Consider the following 17,601-nt stretch of genomic DNA (forward strand, 5'->3'; position numbering starts at 1 on the left):
TGTCTGTGAAGGTTCTCAGTCATCCAGGTCATCGTAGTCAAAGGAGCTTGTAAAGAAAAGCGTCTGGACTTCTTTAAGTTACTTGAAGACGTTTCACCTCTCATCCGAGAAGCTTCTTCAGTTCTAAGGTCAAATGGTGGAGAGTCCCAGATATAAACCTTTGAGTTCCCTCCCCAGACGCCTTAACGCCCACTCACATCCTGAGCCATCTGATCTCAGGAATTCGCATGATAAGGTGGGGCCAGGTTTCACAATGAGCTCACCCGAAACCCTGGCTGATTGGGATCCACACCCAGTTTCACACCTTGGCCCAGGCGATTAGAGGATCATCAGGGGGTCCTTTTGTCCCTCTGTAGGGGGATACTCCCACTAGGTTTAAATCGGGGACTCCCCACCATTTGACCTTAGAACTGAAGAAGCTTCTCGGATGAGAGGTGAAACGTCTTCAAGCAACTTAAAGAAGTCCAGACGCTTTTCTTTGCAAGCTCCTTTGACTTCTGACCATGTCCAACCCTTTATGACCAAAGTGAACCCATCTTCTGATAACACCATGTCACAAAGCTCAGAATGTCTCACACTGGTTGTTTGAGCATGACAATGAGTTCACTGTACTCAGATGATCTCCACAGTGATCAGATCTCAGTCCAGTAGAGCATCTTTGGGATGTTGTGGAATGGGAGCTGCGTGATCCTGTCATGTCAGTATGGACAGAAATCTCTGAGGAATGTTTCCAGGACCTCGTTGAATCTGTGCCATGAAGAATTAAAGCAGTTCTGAAGGCAAAACAGGGTCTAATCATGTACTAGTGAGGCATATATAATAAGTCCAAGTAATCTCTTCAGAACATCCATGCTTCTTTGTAGACAGTTTTTGAGTGACTCTCAGTTAGAGGAATAGCTCTAATATGTTCATCTTTATGAGCAAAGAAGCCCCACCCCCTTTTCTTCAAACCTTCTGTTTGCATGTGGCAACCAATCAGAATAAAATGAACCTAAAGGGAGAGGAGCTAAAGTCAGCTTTATGATGAGCTTGTTTCATATGAAACACTTGAATGTTTCCTGTGTCGCCGCACACGTCTTCTTGCACAGAAGCGAGTGACAGCACTCGCTCCGTATATGGTAAGAGTCCATGCTGTGCAGTCAGACTGTCCTCTCTCTGCCCCCTCTTCTGCTTAGATGGAGTCAAGCAGCGTAGTCAAGACCAAGAACGACAAGGCCTGGAGGAACGTGTCAGAGGAGATCAAGAGGATCTTCCGAACGGCGGTGCTGCAGCTGCAAGAGAAAGGGACCATGAAGAGCGCTCAGGCCAAGAAATTCCTTTGCTCTGGTAAATTTCACGTCTGCTTTTTCTTTTCATGTCATACTTTTCTCGATACCTTCTTTTCAAATAGGAACACGTCTTTGTCTGCTGGACTGCTGCTCACTTTTATGTTTCTGGCTTTTCATTTGGTTTTTGAAAATTATTGGAATTTTAGATTTTAAAAAATTGATTTGTTTCTTCTGTGATACCTCGCTGGATGTTTTCAAGTTTTAAAAAGTCGGCTTGGGGTTGTTACAATGATGTTACAATAAAAGCCAGCTAATTTCTCCTTACAATTGTTCAATAATGAAAAAAGTTTGTTGGTCGCAGCCTCGATTGCTACAGTAAATAAAACACACGGTGAGTTTATTCCTAATAAATAAATTAAAAAGTTGTTTTATGCGCACAACATAAAATACCCAATTAAAGAACACTTATATGCCAAGGTTGCAACTGGCTGGAATAAAAACAACATTAACCTTTGTGGGGAACAGAAAATCACACGGCAAAGGCCGTATATTTAATAAGTGAGCCTGTCACCTTGTAACTAAATTGATAACAAGAGATGAGATGCAATCAGGATCTATCAGAGTCACCTCAGCGGACGACAGTGATTGATCGATCACATATTCGCCTCTCTTCCGAGTTATTTATCCAAGCAGCGTGTCGCAGTGTCAGACAACCCTTCTTTTTTTTAATCAGAAAGAAGCTGATGGTTGCCTTTCACAACTTTTTATTATTATTTATTATTATTATTATTGTTGCGAGTCTGTTTTCTGTGTTGTCTGTGCCCCATAGCAGCAGGGGTGTGTCTAAATGGAGATGTATGTGGTGGCACTTGCCCTGGTTGTAAGTAGATGGCAACAGATTTTTGCATTTCATTCATCACAAGCAGATTTCACACAGTTGATAACGCGACTGCGTTCAATCACAAACCGACTGAATACTAGAGACTGGCTTCTGATTGTTTCTTATTTATTGCCACTTTGATGCATCAAAGTTGCTTCGAAGACAGCAACTGACTGCAATTGGTGCAGACCTGGTCCCCGTCTCAGAAGCAGTTATTTCAAAGGCAAGGATTGCGAGTTAAGTGCACAAAGTTGCAGCTGCAGTCTCCAACCATGGTGTTTTTCTAGTGTGACTGCAGAACAATGTGTCATTGCAAGTATACAATGAGAGTAATAGAATATGAATCTAAATGAACTCTCAGGGCAGCCATATTTCCGATGCATGTTTAAAATGAATAAAATAAGAAATTAAAATCATTACAACTTGCTGAAGTTGCATCTAATTTTCTGACTCTCTCTGCATTAAAAGTCACCTCTATAAAAGGCGGTCCATCTGCTTTTCTTTTCTGATGCTGTCACAGTGCAAGCAACACACTACTAATGACACTTTAATGACAGTCTTATCAACCAGGCACAGTTTAGTCGTTTAAATTGTGGAAATCGGGAATAATACGAGCTAATTAAGGAGTGTCGCTTAGAGTTTTATCATTTTAGATAACAAGGACGCTTCTAGTTTTTATGCACATTAATTGAAGAGTCTGTGGAGGAAGTTGTGCCGTCTCCCAGAACTCCCAGCATTCCTTTCACTCTTTGTCTCTTCCCCTCCGTCATTAGCAGACTGCCCTGTGAGCTCAGCTGAAAGCAGAGTTTCAGTCAGTGGGCTCTTTGTGGGCGAGCCTGTGATACAGTTCAGTAAAGCTGCATTGTAAGACTTTTACAAACCTTCTTGTGAATAAGATTCAAGAGAAATATAATGGGAGGCTAAAAGCTCCTTAAACCTGTTCCGTTCTGCTCGTGTCATGTCATGAATTTTTACCTTTGCAGGTTGCTCGTGGGTTTTGTGTGCTACTCGAATATGATCAATTAAAAAATGTCTTTTTTCTTCTTTCAGCCTTGGAGGATGAATTAGACTTTGCCCTTGGGAAACAAACGCCTGCCTTTCTCAGGAAATGTGTCTGCTACATTCGCAAGATCTCCAACTTTGACCGCTTCGCCAAACTCCCTGAGATGGCTCGCTACATGGACATCGTGGTCAGCAGCGATCGGGTCATGCGCAACCAGGAGGCCTACGAACGCCTCCTGAAGGTGCGGGATGAGTTCATCCCCACGGTCGTGGCCGCCTCCAATCTCCGCGTCTATTCTTCTGTCACCCACTGCGACATGAAGTTAGGCTACTCCCAAGAAGTGGAAAGCCACTATGTAGAAGGTCTGTGCAAGCAGTTCTACGAGGACATGGTGGACATCATCCAGGCCACGGTCCAGCAGAACTTTGACACGGAGTCTGACCCGCTGTACGACGAGATCCTGCAGCACCTGTCCCTGTGTAAGTCCTACGCGGCCCTCTACGAGTACAAGACCGAGTCTCTGGATTACGTGCAGGAGTATCTGATGCCATCTAAGGGGAGCAGGACAAGCCCTCTAGTGGTGTACGGGGGACCCTGCACCGGAAAGACGCTGCTGCTGTCCGAGGTGGCAAAACAGGTGAGGCATGCAGGCGGTAACTTCGTCTTTTTGTGCCACCCACGTCTCAGTTTTCCTCTCATTTTGGCTCTCGCTGTGCGTTCGCGCTCGTCTGTCTGATCCAAGCATGTGTCCATCTTTGTACAACAGAGCATGAGGGAGCGTGCGACTGTTCATCTCTTCTCATCAAACGCTTGCTTGACCATCTGTGTGTCTGCCAAGAGGCAGTCCATCACCATGCACATGCTTCTAATTTCCCACGAAGCCATGCAACTGCGTGTGTACACGTTTGCCTACATCTGTGTGGAACTTCTGGAAAGTTTGCTTATTGAAACAGTTGCAATGGGTACATTTATTGTTCAGTGGAAGCCAATGTGTGTGTGTGGACTTCTCTTTGTGCACACGCACCTCACTCTCTGTTCACTCTCCGGCTTTTGTGTGCCATCTGGCCGCCCGGCTACATTAAGATCACACTGTAGCCAAGATCACACAGCAGACACCCACACATCCACCCCTCCTGTCCAACCTTTGTAATAAATCTCACATTTATTTTAAGCACCATTCAAGTATTTGCCCAAAAGCGGAGCTATAGAGGTGGTATAAAAATGTTACAAGGTGCAACAAAATGATGATGAAAGCCTAAAGTTCAGCGGTAAAGATTTCCGGGAGACGACAGGAAAAGTTTTAAACTTCAAAGTAAAAGGATGAGTGGGAGGGTGTAAGAAGACGCTGCAGTTTAAACAGCAACATTAAAACGATCTATGGTATGGACTGCTTATCTGTTTTCTACGATCTGGTGACTGTGGACGCCGTCCGAGTACAGTGAACTCGTTGTCGTGTTCAGGACACCAGTTTGAGATGATTGTGTTGCCATCAGAAGATGGTTCACTGTGGTCATACACAATCACACCACAGCAAGCCTGAACTGCTTTCACGTTGTTTACACCAAATTCTGACCCAACATCTGAAAGCTGCGGCAGAAATCGAGACTCATGAGATCAGGCAACATTTTTACAATCTTCTATTTTGTTTTGGTGAATCTTTTTTCAAACGTTATCCTCAGTTTCCTGTTCTTAGCTGATAGGAGAGGCACTCAGTGTGGTTTTCTGCTGCCACAGCTCATCTGCTTCAGGGATTCGCAGGTGTTTTTCTGCATATCTTAGCTGCAACAAGTGGTTATTTGACTTATTGTTGCCTTCCTATCAGCTTAAAGCAGTCTGATCTTTCCCTGATGATCTTTGATGTCAACAAGGCGTTTTCGCACAGAGATCTTTCTCTCTAAACTCTAGAGACGGTTAGTGGAAAAATCCCAGCAGATCGGCAGTTTATGGAATACTCACACCAGCATCTCTGGTACCAACAACAATGCTCAGTTTGAACTTCAGCATTAACCCGTGTATTAGTCTCCAGTCACTTTCAGCAAATTAGTAAGAAAATAAATGTATTTGAACTGTTCGGCGGGCCTGGGGTTGATGAGAAAGGGACGCTGTTAGATTCAAGGAGCTTAATAAGGTGTAGAAGCTTGCAGCCACTCGAGGCCGGTGTGCACGACTCACACTGGGCCTGTTGGGTTTGTTTCATTTGAATCCAAGCTTAGGCAAAGCTGGGTCTGCTGGAAAATATAGATCTGTGTTCCTCCACACTGTGGTGTGTTTGTGGAGAGAAGAGCATTTTTATTACGAAACAATTTAACGGAAATGTAAACGCTACAAATGATTATTTAATAACCGTCAGCTATTTCCTCTAAATAGCATATTTTATTACCCTGCTTCTCTGTGAAGCATCTGTGATGGAGAAGACCCGGACAGCCAGCACACAATCTTCATTTCCATCTGAAGATGAGGTGCACTGCATATCTATTTAACTATGTCTTTGATGTGTAATGTAGTATTTAGCCAGTCCCAGTCAAAATGTCCTACACTGGTGTTAGAGTTTGGACTGTTTTATTCTAGTAATACTGATTTTCTTTGCACACTTTAAGGAAGTAGCTGAAAAGAATGAAAGGACAAAGACTGGATTTTTTATTTGGAGCTTAAATACCTCAGTTCTCAGAGTAGCTTTAGAATGGCTGCTTTGGCACAGTTAGAGATTACTGGCTATGCAGAAATTAGTCTTTAGAGGCTGCTGAGTTTGCGGCTCGTGATACTCGTCGGCATTTAGTGTACTTAAGGATCGGGTTAATTAAAGTTATGCACATTTATAATCAAGTCACTTTCAAAACAAATGTGCGTTTTATAGTTCTGTGGTGTTTCTGTTGCGGTTATGTTGCATTTTATGTATGTGCTATATTAGTTGGTTGTAATTAAGATGGATGTAGCTACGCTCAGTGGTTTCAGAAGTCCTGTTTTGAAGCCTCGAGATCAACATTTTCCCCGCTGTCTGATTGGTATTTTAAAAGCCAGGCGTGGATATGACAGTGTAACAGCGTGCTCATTGGCTAATCACTTATCAATCACCTTGTTAGCCAATGAGCATATCCTGGATAATCAAAGATTGGATTAGCCGCTTTCCCATAGACTTCTTTACAGTCTTTCTTCTTCAGCTCTCGCCCCCTGGTGACCATTAAGAAGAATGCAGGCTTAAGGCACCTCGTCATCAGTGTCACAAATCAAATCACTTTTTTTTTTTTATTGTCACATCACATGTGCAGGCACACTGGCACAGCACATGCGAGTGAAATTCTTGTGTGCGAGCCCCACAAGCAACAGAGATGTGCAAACACAACAACACAAACGAGCAAAATACAAGAATGGCCAACCTGAAACTAATAAATATATGTACAATATATAATAGTGTATGCATTTCTGGATGTGTATACTAAATATTTTCCTACGTGTGTGTGTGTGTGTGTGTGTGTGTGTGTGTGTGTGTGTGTGTGTGTGTGTGTGTGTGTGTGTGTGTGTATACACATTTTTACAAATTAAATAGTAAAAAAATAAAATAAAATAATAATAATAATAATAATAAAATATATAAAATATACAGAGTTGAATATGTGCAAAACAAGTGGCATTTATATACAGTGTGGAGTGCATAATGTTGAAGTTCCAGTAGTGAAGCTGAGGTGTCTATGACGTGTTCATCAGTCTGATGGCCTGATGGAAGAAGCTGTCTCTCAGTCTGCTGGTACGGGACCGGATGCTGCAGAACCTCCTTCCTGATGGAAGCAGTCTGAACAGTTTATGGCTGGGGTGACTGGAGTCCTTGATGATCCTCCCCGCTTTCCTCAGGCACCGCTTCCTGTAGATGTCTTGGAGGGAGGGAAGCTCACCTCCAATTATCCGTTCAGAGCACCGCACTACTCGCTGGAGAGCTTTGCAGTTGTAGGCGGTGCTGTTGCCATACCAGGTGGTGATGCATCCAGTGAGGATGCTCTCAATGGCACAGTGATAGAAGGTCCTGAGGATGCGGGGGCTCATGCCGAATCTTTTCAGTCTCCTGAGAAAGAAGAGGCGCTGCTGCGCCTTCTTCACTGTTTTGTTTGTGTGTACTGACCACGTAAGATCCTCAGCCAGATGTACACCAAGGAAGCGGAAGCTGCTCACTCTCTCCACAGCAGCGCCGTTGATGGTGATGGGGGGGTGTACTTCTCTGCACCTCCGGAAGTCCACTATCAGCTCCTTTGTCTTTGCGACGTTGAGGGTGAGATGGTTGTCTTGACACCAGTGGGTCAGGGCGCTGACCTCCTCCCTGTAAGCCGTCTCATCACCGTTGGTGATAAGACCCACCACTGTAGTGTCGTCCGCAAACTTCACAATGATGTTGGAGCTGTTAGTGGCTGTGCAGTCGTAGGTGTAGAGTGAGTACAGGAGAGGGCTCAGTACACACCCCTGTGGAGCACCAGTGTTCAGTGTGATGGGGGATGAGGTGATGCTGCCCAGTCTGACCACCTGGCGTCTGTCAGACAGGAAGCTAAGGATCCAGCTGCAGAGGGAGCTGCTCAGTCCTAGATCCTGCAGTTTCCTGTCCAGCTTCGAGGGAACGATGGTATTGAATGCTGAGCTGTAATCTACAAACAGCATCCTCACATACGTGTCTCTCTTCTCCAGGTGTGACAGGGCAGTGTGTAGTGTCAGGGCTATGGCATCATCAGTGGACCTGTTGTGGCGGTATGCAAACTGTAGAGGGTCCAGTGAGTCGGGTAGTGCAGAGCAGATGAAGTCCCTGACCAGCTTCTCGAAGCATTTGCTTACGATGGGGGTCAGGGCTACAGGTCGCCAGTCGTTCAATGAGGAGATGGTGGAGGATTTGGGTACAGGGACGATGGTGGCCATTTTGAAGCAGGCTGGGACTACAGACAGAGAGAGGGAAAGGTTGAAGAAGTGTCACGTTTCAAACCTGTAACAGCCGATTTAGACTCATTCCAGTTGGACATGGAACTGGAAACCCCTTTTAACCCTACGCCGTAACCTTCCACGTAACCTGACATGCACTTCCCGGGACATGTAACTACACGCAGGGTCAGTGCACGCCAGGACGACTGAGCAGTGTCGAAGGTTATGGGTTAAAAGAGGTTTCTGGTTACATTAAGTTATGACATAGATTCATTTTCTCTCCTGGATACTCCCTCTTTTTCTTTTTTTGATAGTTTCAGAAATGCTCCCTTCAGGAATTTGCTGACACGTTTTCATTTGGGACAGGGTTGTTATTCTCTTACTGAAACGTAACATGTGAAACAAACACCAACGAAGACTATAACAATGACGTCGCCCTTTATATAGGTTTGCAGTTGGAAAAATCTACACAGCCAAAACAATAAGAAACGGACTCTTTTTTTTATAAGTTCACAGAACGGATTATTTTGCTATCACGAAAAACGCCTGTTAGCCTTGAGAAACACATTGTCATTGTCTCACCTGGTGCCCAGGTGCTCTATGTGCGTGTGTGTGTGCTGCTGCTCTCTTTTGTTCATCCTGCATCTGTGTGAACATAGCTCCTCACAGCTGCTAACACACTGCTGTGTTGCCTGGCTCACTGACGTTTGTAAATGTGCAGTTCCTAGTGTTAGAAATCCTTTATTTTGTGTGCCATACTGTTTGCTCTGCTGAACAACTTCTGTGTTACTGTTAACTGTCGTCTTTCATTGATGTAAGTCAGTCATGTGATTACAGCTGTGAGTGAGAAGCGTGCACAGTTAATACCATTTGCAGCAGAATGTCACCTCCCCTTGATCCTGGTTCTGCTGGAAGTTTCTTCCTGTTAAAAGGGAGTTTTTTCTTCTCCCTGTCAACAAGTGCTTGCTCGTAGGGAGTTATGTGATTATTTATAATTTCTCTGTATTATTGTAGGCTCTTTACATTACCATATAAACACCTAGCACCAGCCTGGTGTTCCAGGTTTGCAGAAGCAAAGCTTTTAAACATTTTCTACAGTGTTATGAGTTTGCTGTTTTATTGCATTTCAAGTCCTTCAAATTCATTTTTTTTTTTTTTACTTCTATGTTGGTAATAAAAGCCTGGACACCTTGAACGCAGCGTTGCTAAAATAAACCGATTGTGCACAAAGACAGCCTGTTGTGAGGATGTCTATCATTATAATGTGCTGAAGTACAGTTAGCGTCATGCAGTAACTTTAAAAAATATTTATCTTTGAGCACAGGAAACTGAGACTTTGTATTTGACAGTATACTATTCAAACAGAAGGTCTTAGAAACAAAAGCCGTGCTCTAATGTAAACCTGCCTGAGAATAAAGGCTGTTATCTTCTGCCTGCTGAGTTAAATAAAGGTGCCAGACACTGTTTGAGGAAAAATGTTAAATGATTTTTCTACACATATGTTTGGTCTTTGATATTTACAGTTTTATAAATTCAGCGTCTGCTCACATTCCTTACCCGCAGAATGAGGAATGGAGATGCAAACACATGTAAAACATAACATTTTAAATACGCAGTAGACCGAATCTGTCTGTGTGTGTCTGTCTTTTTCTCTCCCTCTCTCTCAAACTCACTGAAAGTCAAATGTGGAGTGTCTTCGTGTTGCCCTGAATATGTCAGTTAACATTTTTAATGTCAAATGAAATCTCTTCTGGGCCATTTAATGAATTCATGAATGAAATTATAAGATCACTATAGCTTCAAAACTAGAGTAGTTCTCATTTACAGAATATTTTAACAGAGTGTTACACATTACACATGTCCAGTAACTAGAAAATGATTAAAAATGGTTTCCATGTTGGATTTATCCATAGTAATAATCTCTCAATGCTGTTTTTCAGGCCTACACGTGGCTGCAGAAAGAGATGGGCCCTGAAAGCGACCCAGTGGTCATTGTTCGTTATATCGGCTCCAGCCAGCTCTCCACAGACCTACGAACCCTCCTCCAGAGCATCTGTGAACAGATTGCATTAAACTACCGCTGCCTGATTCACTTTTTGCCTAACAAGATTCAGGAGATGAAGGAACTCCTGATCAACCTCTTAGGGGAACCGTCATTCCACAGGCCCTTGGTCATTGTCCTAGATGCCCTGGAGCAGCTCTCTGAAGCTGATGAAGCTCGCAAGCTGTGGTGGCTCCCCATACACCTCCCTCGGACGGTCCGCATTGTGGTATCAACATTGCCCAATAAACACGGCATCCTGCAGAAGCTTCGCCACCTCATCCATGATGAGGGGTATTACGTTGAATTAATCCAGAGAGACCGCAAAGTCTGCAGTCAGACATTAAAGCAGCAACTGCTGGGGGTGAAGAGAAAGGTCACCTCAGGCCAGCAGATCTATGTCAATGAGGCACTTGCCAAGTGTACTTTGCCAATGTTTGTTAACCTCATCTACAGGGAAGTAGTTCACTGGAGGTCACATAAAGATGTGGACGATAAGTCGCTCTGTTCGACGGTGCACGAAAGCATAGAGCAGTTGTTCTACTCTGTGGAAAACAAGTTAGGCCAACGATTTGTCTTCAGAGCACTAGGGTATATCACCATGGCCAAGGCTGGGCTAACTGAAGTTGAGCTGGAAGATATCCTGTCCCTTGATAACATAGTTCTTGGTGATGTCATTGTGGCAACTTACCTCAAAAACCCATTGAGAATCGCCTATGACTTGATTGCGAAGCTCAGAGAGGAGCTTGAGGGGTATCTGGTGGAACGTCAGGTACGGAACGTCACTTTGATGGTCTGGGCCAACAGGCACCTGCACCTTATTGCCCAGAAGCTGTACCTTAGCAATGAGGAGGACGTGCATCAGATGCATAGCCTCTTAGCTGAGTATTTTCTAGGGGCATGGTCAGGGGGCAGAAAGAAGATCTTTACCTATGATAACAACCATTTCACTTCCTTGAACATTTCTCATCACAAAAACCCTCACCATCAGCAGTCCCATGAAAAGACATCTTCTGATAAGTACTCCTATGACAGACAGACTCCTGAACAACCTTGGGTGTTCCAGTGCAACCTTTTGGAGCCTGACATTTTCTTTGTCAACCACAGAAAAATGACAGAGCTGGTGTACCACCTTACCAGGAGTGGGCGTACAGATGACCTCATGTTTGGTGTCATAATGAACTTCAGCTGGCTCTACACAATGATCAAGATTGGCCAGTTTGAAAAGGCTCTAACAGACATTGACCTAGCTTACAGTTACACCCAAGAGAAAGAGCTGAAGTTTTTAGCCACAACTCTCCGTAGCATCAAAGTAAAAGTGCTGAAGAATCCGGCGTCGCTGTCTGCAGAGCTGCAGCAAAGACTTCTGCCAGTTGTCACCTCCCTGCCTAAACTCAGACACCTCCTTCTGGAGTGTGACAAAGATGGCCCAAAGTACTGCTCTATTGTGCCTCTCCACTCCTCTATGGATGTTACTTACAGTCCAGAGAGGCTTCCTCTTTGCTCCAGCTACATGCAGATTGTGGAGATCCTGCCCACTCTAGCCCCAAACATAGTCCTCGTAGCACTGGAAGATGGATCTGTCAGCACCTGGGATGTAGAGAGCAGGCAACTTCTACGGCAGATCGACACAGCCAGATCTGTTGTGCTGGGAATCAGGTTAACCTCTGATGAGAAGTATCTGGTTGTGGCCACAACTAAAAACACACTGCTCATCTATGATAATCACAAGTCCTGCCTTTTATCTGAGGTTGAAATCAAGGGCTCCAAGCATGCTGGCATCACTGGTGGCGTTGCTTTCATTAACGGTTTTACTTTATCTACCCATCATGCTTTGGCATGGCTTGAGGCTAGTAAAGATGTGAACGTCATTGACCTCCTCTATGGTTGGCCTTTGTACCAGTTCCACTGCTGGTATGAGGTGACTTGTGTCCAGTGCTCGCCAGATGGAATGTATGCCTTCTGTGGCCAGTACCTCAACACGGTCTCCATCTTTCATCTTGGAAATGGTGACAAGTTGGCCACTGTGACGTCTGAGTTTTCTGGAGGGTTTGTCAAGTCCATTCTTGTACTCGACACTCTCAGCCAAATGGTGATGATTGACAATGAAGGCAGTTTGTCCGTGTGGAACACCAAAGAGGTCACTAACCCGAAGCTGATGGAGGATTATGATTGTAGAGGGGATGAGACCGAAGTAGTGGGCATTGAGTTAGCAGAAGACCAACGTTCCATTCTCATTTGCAAGGCTCGAAGTATAGAGGTGCTGGACACAAAAGTATGGAAGATGGTAGAAAAGTTTAAAGCCAAACGTAGTGAACGCTTTGTTGCCGCTGTACTCTCCAAGAATGGCCAAAGCATTGTGGCCTCCATGGAAAATACCTCCTCTATCTTTGTCTGGAGGAGAGACAGTGGACAGTGCATGGCTAGCCTGATTGAGATCTCAGGGGCTATCGTGAAACTCATCAAATCAATCCACCACAACTTGCTCCTTTCGGTTGCCAGCAGTGGAGTTCTGTCTGTTTGGGACATTGATATCATCACCGCCATGTCCAACATTGACAAAACAGGGAAGAAGATCCAGACCTTGCAGCTGTCTGGCAGAGAGGACTATGTGTTTACCATGGACGGCTCAGAAGCTGTCCACAAGTGGAACTTTAGCACTGGCTTCATTGAGACAGTCTTTAAGCACGAGGGCATAGTAGAGAACTGTGTCCTAACCTCCTCAGGGGATCTCATGGTGACTTCGGATGACAAGTCCAGTCAGTATGTCTGGCAAACCAACACAGGAGAAAACATCTTCCGCATCAATGGACAGAGAATATCACAATTGTTAATTACGCACAATGACCAGTTTGTGGTGTCCCTTTGTGAGCAGAATGCCTCCAGAGTGTGGAGGCTTGCTACGGGGCACAAAGTCTGCAACATCTTAGTTACCCTCCAGAATGCACTGATCACCACAGCGAACACTTTCCTTGTGGGAACGTCAAAAAACAAGCTTCTCGCTGTCAGCCTGTGGTCAGGCAGCGTATCAAAGAAGTTTGTCTGCGATGATGGCATTACCATTGTCAACTTCAAACTCATTCCCGACTGCCCTGACTGTGTAGTCTTCATCACGTCCACCGAGACAGTCTTCATCTGGAGCGTTGCAGATGAGTCCGTTTGCAGGAGAGTCCAGTTGCCAGCCAATTTCCTCAAAAATCTAGAGGACTTCCAAATCTCACCCAACGGAAAATTAGGGATTGTCTCCAAAGGTGACGAGAATATTAACGTCTTGGACCTTCACAGTGGGAAGCTCAGGCTTGTTCATGCCGCCGGTATAATTTGGCGTCAGAAGTTATCAAGAGATGGGCGTTACCTTGTATACATATGTTTCCGGAACTGTGACGAAGACGACGACGCGGGCGTTGTGTCCAACCTGATCGTGATGCGCCTTGCCGATGGCAAGAGCATTGGCACATGCTCGCTTTACAAGACCCCCACCTTCCTGTCTCTCTCCCAGCGAGCGCTAAACATCATCATCGGCTTTGAGGACGGCAGCATTGGCACGTACACAGTAGTGGATCGTGTGGATGCTGCCCTCAAGATAAAGATAGCCACCTCCAACAGCCGCCAGATTGTCAACAATGCCTCCCAGAAGGTCCGTCCCAAATGCAGCAATCATTCCTTTAAGACTGTTGCCGACTGCATTTGGAGAGAGTCAACAGAGGTCTTTTCCAGGGACAGCCCCATCAACGTGTCCGACTCTGGAGAAGGTGAGTCGACAACACCTACGAAAAAGACTGAACTGCTGCAGTGACAGGTGGAGAACAGAGGAGTGGGAGGAGCTAAGGTGGGAGGGCGGAGACAGGCGACAAAGCTTAGAATCTCTGGGGTCGCAGTTGATTCTTGTTTACAGCCACGTGATTCAGCTGCAGATGTCAGCCCTATGGGTAGTTAATGGGCCGACCGGTTTTTATCGCTGCACTCAAGTTATGTATGAATTACTTCCAACTTACGACACACTTTGTTTTACGCATTAAGACTGTTAGAAAATACTGTTTTTTCAAAAGAAAACACATGTAAATCGTGTGAAGTATTAGTTTGCCATTATGTGTCCTTTTGCATTTGAAGAACAAAGTTATGATTCAGAAGTCTCGTTCAAACATTTACAAAGCCATTCCAGTGATCTCAGCCACTATCATCCTACCATATCTTTATTTATATTGTGCACATTAAGCCATACTGTTGTTCGTAAAAGAGTATATTCATGTTTGTATTAATATCAGGCTGTACTGTACAAAATGGAAGAACTATGAACATATGTACATGTCTCTTTTTGGCTGCTGCAATTTGTCCTTAAAAAAACTAAACAAAAAAGTTATGTTGTGCTTAATGCAATCAAAGTGAGTGCCTGGAATTTAAAATGTTCTTTATGTGCAGATTACAAGATTTATGAAAATGCAGGGAATTTGTACACACAGTCTACGCACCGTTGCATAATACTTGCATTGACGCCAGATGTGAGCGATCAGTGTACTGGTCAACAACGCGGGAGATGGAAGGCATTGCTCTCTGTAACGATAGTTGTAGAAATTTCTTGGAACAGTTTACGTAAATTGGATGTGAATTTGCCTGCAGTTCCATCAGTTTGTCTGCTGTTCGTTTTTTTAAGGGAAACACCACTATTGAGCATAAAAGTAGCATAGCACCATGCACATTCACGCCTTAACCAGTGTATTTGCTTTAGGCTTAGTGGCGTTTGTTCAAGTGTTTCAGTATTAAAGAAAAGAGTGATTAGCCCAATGTTTCTCTGAAACAGCTCGGCCGTGTGAATATATTTAGAAGTGTAGGCTGTAGGTGGAAGCACTTTATAAGTGGTTTTTGTGAGAAATTATTAGATTTATTCATATGAGACGTATAAATTGTTGAAAGTGATCTAGGTTTGTCTTAAGATTTATCTACAGAAAGACACAAGCTATTCGGACACTTGCAGGCTACAGCGGGCTCACTTGAAATGCTAGTCTCTTCATATGTGCCTGGTATCATTACAAATGTCGATGCTGTCGTTTTAGCAGCTGACGTCATAGTGGAACAGCTTTGGTAATCAGTGGTATTAAATATGGGTCGGTACTTGACATTGTTTGTCACCCTGTGTAAAAACTTTGGACAAGACACTGAAGATTCTGAATGTGGAGGGAAAATGTATCATGTGGTGGATATTTCAGCACAGATGTAAAGCAGAAGTTACATTTTAAATGTACATTTTTAAGTTGGACTTCCTGCTTTTATTTCAAATCGCGTGCCACGTTGACACCGTTACATTTTTCTTACACATTCACCAACTTTAGTTTTCATGCTGTGTTTTTTTTCACAACTTTTCAGAAGGTGATTTCTAAATTGTTTCTGAGCTCTATTAAAGTCATTCTAGAAGAAAATCTCACCACTCAGCAGCCATCTTGCTAACACCTCCGGGCCCTTAAAACAAGTGCTAACAAGACCAACTCCTTATCTAAGTCAGTGGGGTGAGACCCATTACTTTAATCCTGTCGAGGCCACTTCAGCCAAAATGGGATTTGTATCCTGTCTGCAGTAACTTTTATGTGGTCCAAGGTGCCTCGGACCTTCCAACCCGTCCATATGTTGAAAGCTGGGAGGGGAGCAGCAACACCTTAACAAAGCAGACTGAGCACCAGTGGCATTAGACAGAGTTGGCCAATAGTGGGTTGCAAAGAATCTTGCAGATGCAATTGCACACCCTAACTGAAGGCTACTTTCAGCCACTCCTTTATTCAAACGGGGTCCCAGCGTGTAGTTCCACATATTTGATTTGGCAGATTTTTATACCGGCAACCGCTGAGGCATTTCTGTCTCCTCCCAGGATCAAACTAGGGGTCTTTCGCTTGTTAAAAAAAGGGTAAAGTACCACACTATGGAGCCACTTATTGAATTTTGCACATAGGATGGACAGAAGAGAATCAGCTGATCCATCAAATTATGCCCATTTTCAGTGATCACCTGCAACAGCAGTTACAAAGTTTAGTGACTTTGCTTTTACTAAGTTTGCACAACTTTATGGCTCAGTCTTGAGTGCCAATTTGAGCAACAGCTCTGGATCATCCTAAGAGAGCACACGCAAGTATTGGACAGCAGCTCTTAATTTTCAGCAGTCTGTCTTTACAAACATTTATGAAAGATTGAGTCTTGAAGAGCTCACTGAATTTGAGCGTGGTGCTGTAGTAGGATTCCACTGTTTCAAAAAATCTGTAAAACTTCCTAGATATTCCACCATCAGTTGTAAGTGTGGGTGGGAATGAGGAGTTTGGGAACCCCAGCAGCACAGGCACGAAGTGGCAGACTACCTAACAATAAAAAGCACGGTTGTTGATTGAGCTCCAAACCTCCTCTGGCATTAACGTCGGCACAAAAACTGTGTGCTGGGAGCTTCGTCGCATGGGTTTGCATGGCTGAGCAGCTCCCGCAGCTGTAGCGTGTTGCTGGCTCAGTACTTTCGTCCACGTAGCGTATTTCCAGCTTCTGCTGCAGCTCTTTGGAGAGGTGGGAAGCACGGCCATCTTTAAACATTCGTGTCTCTCTCTGATCTTTTTGACCCTTGCCCGATAAATCGGACCCTGATAACATTATGACATGTTGAGATCAGCTGACAGTCTGAAGGAATATTGGAACATCTTTGAGCTCGTACCTTGCAGGTGCCATGGGTGGCTTTTCTTTTTTCTCTTTTCAAAGCATGACTGTAATTGAATTTGTCTCAAGCAGTGTTGAGCTGTGGCGAGTCCAAACTTTACCGAGGCATGACAGAAACAAAAAACACACACTTTCACTTTGACATATACTTTTTAAAGGGCTATTCCATCTTATTCTATGTTTACCAGTTTTGAAGAGTTAAGATAAAGGCCCTTGGATAATTTCAAACTAAGTAGCAGCACCAAGCTTTAAAACACTTTATTTCCCTCCGACTCAAGACTTTAAAAAAAGATATTCTTTCAAGTAATTTGCCAAAGTTTGTGATTTACTTTTGTCGACAGTTGTTTCTGAGGCTTGTACTGTAATTATATTGTTACCAAATCGTTTCAGTGTTCGACTGTGATTATGTTTATGATAGAGAAAAACTTGCTATCTTTGCTAAAGAAGTTTAAAAAAAAAAAAGAGTCCTCTTATAAAATATATCGGAATGCCAGTTTAAGAGTATATTTGAATGTGTCCATATGGAAGCCAGTAAAAATTATTGTATGTTAAGTAACTTGAATGACTTTTAATAACTTACATGTTTGCAACTCATAGTTGACATACTGGTAATGAATGTTTCTATGTATTCTTATCGTCAGGACTGACTTACCTGTTTAGAGATTTATATTTTCATAAATGTTGTACTTACATTTTGTTACAGAGTTGTTTAACTGGAAATTCAAAGAGAAAAAGAAACTTATGTCTGAAGCAATATGAACCTAGTGTGTATGCATTGTTTGTATGAAAATTTTAATGTAATAAAATGGTTCACTTTTTGCCTCCACGCTGCCACCGC

At 43.8% G+C, this 17,601-nt stretch overlaps 1 protein-coding gene across 2 annotated transcripts in view; it reads left to right on the forward strand.

Moving 5' to 3' along the window:
* The window catches only part of nwd2 (NACHT and WD repeat domain containing 2), a 59,466-nt gene extending 42,391 nt beyond the window's left edge, over positions 1-17,075 (forward strand). For both annotated transcript variants that reach the window (XM_085451181.1, XM_085451182.1), the window contains exons 6-8: positions 1,176-1,326; positions 3,199-3,788; positions 9,982-17,075. In XM_085451181.1, the coding sequence (XP_085307307.1) occupies positions 1,176-1,326; positions 3,199-3,788; positions 9,982-13,878 (4,638 nt within the window). In that variant the 3' untranslated portion in view covers positions 13,879-17,075. The remainder of the gene's footprint in view (positions 1-1,175; positions 1,327-3,198; positions 3,789-9,981) is intronic.
* Positions 17,076-17,601: the final 526 nt, after the last annotated feature.

The sequence above is a fragment of the Copadichromis virginalis genome, linkage group LG3, assembly GCF_057382275.1.
Source record: "Copadichromis virginalis isolate Kocher_CV1m ecotype Utaka linkage group LG3, C_Virginalis_male_GT1.1, whole genome shotgun sequence".
Taxonomy (NCBI): domain Eukaryota; kingdom Metazoa; phylum Chordata; class Actinopteri; order Cichliformes; family Cichlidae; genus Copadichromis; species Copadichromis virginalis.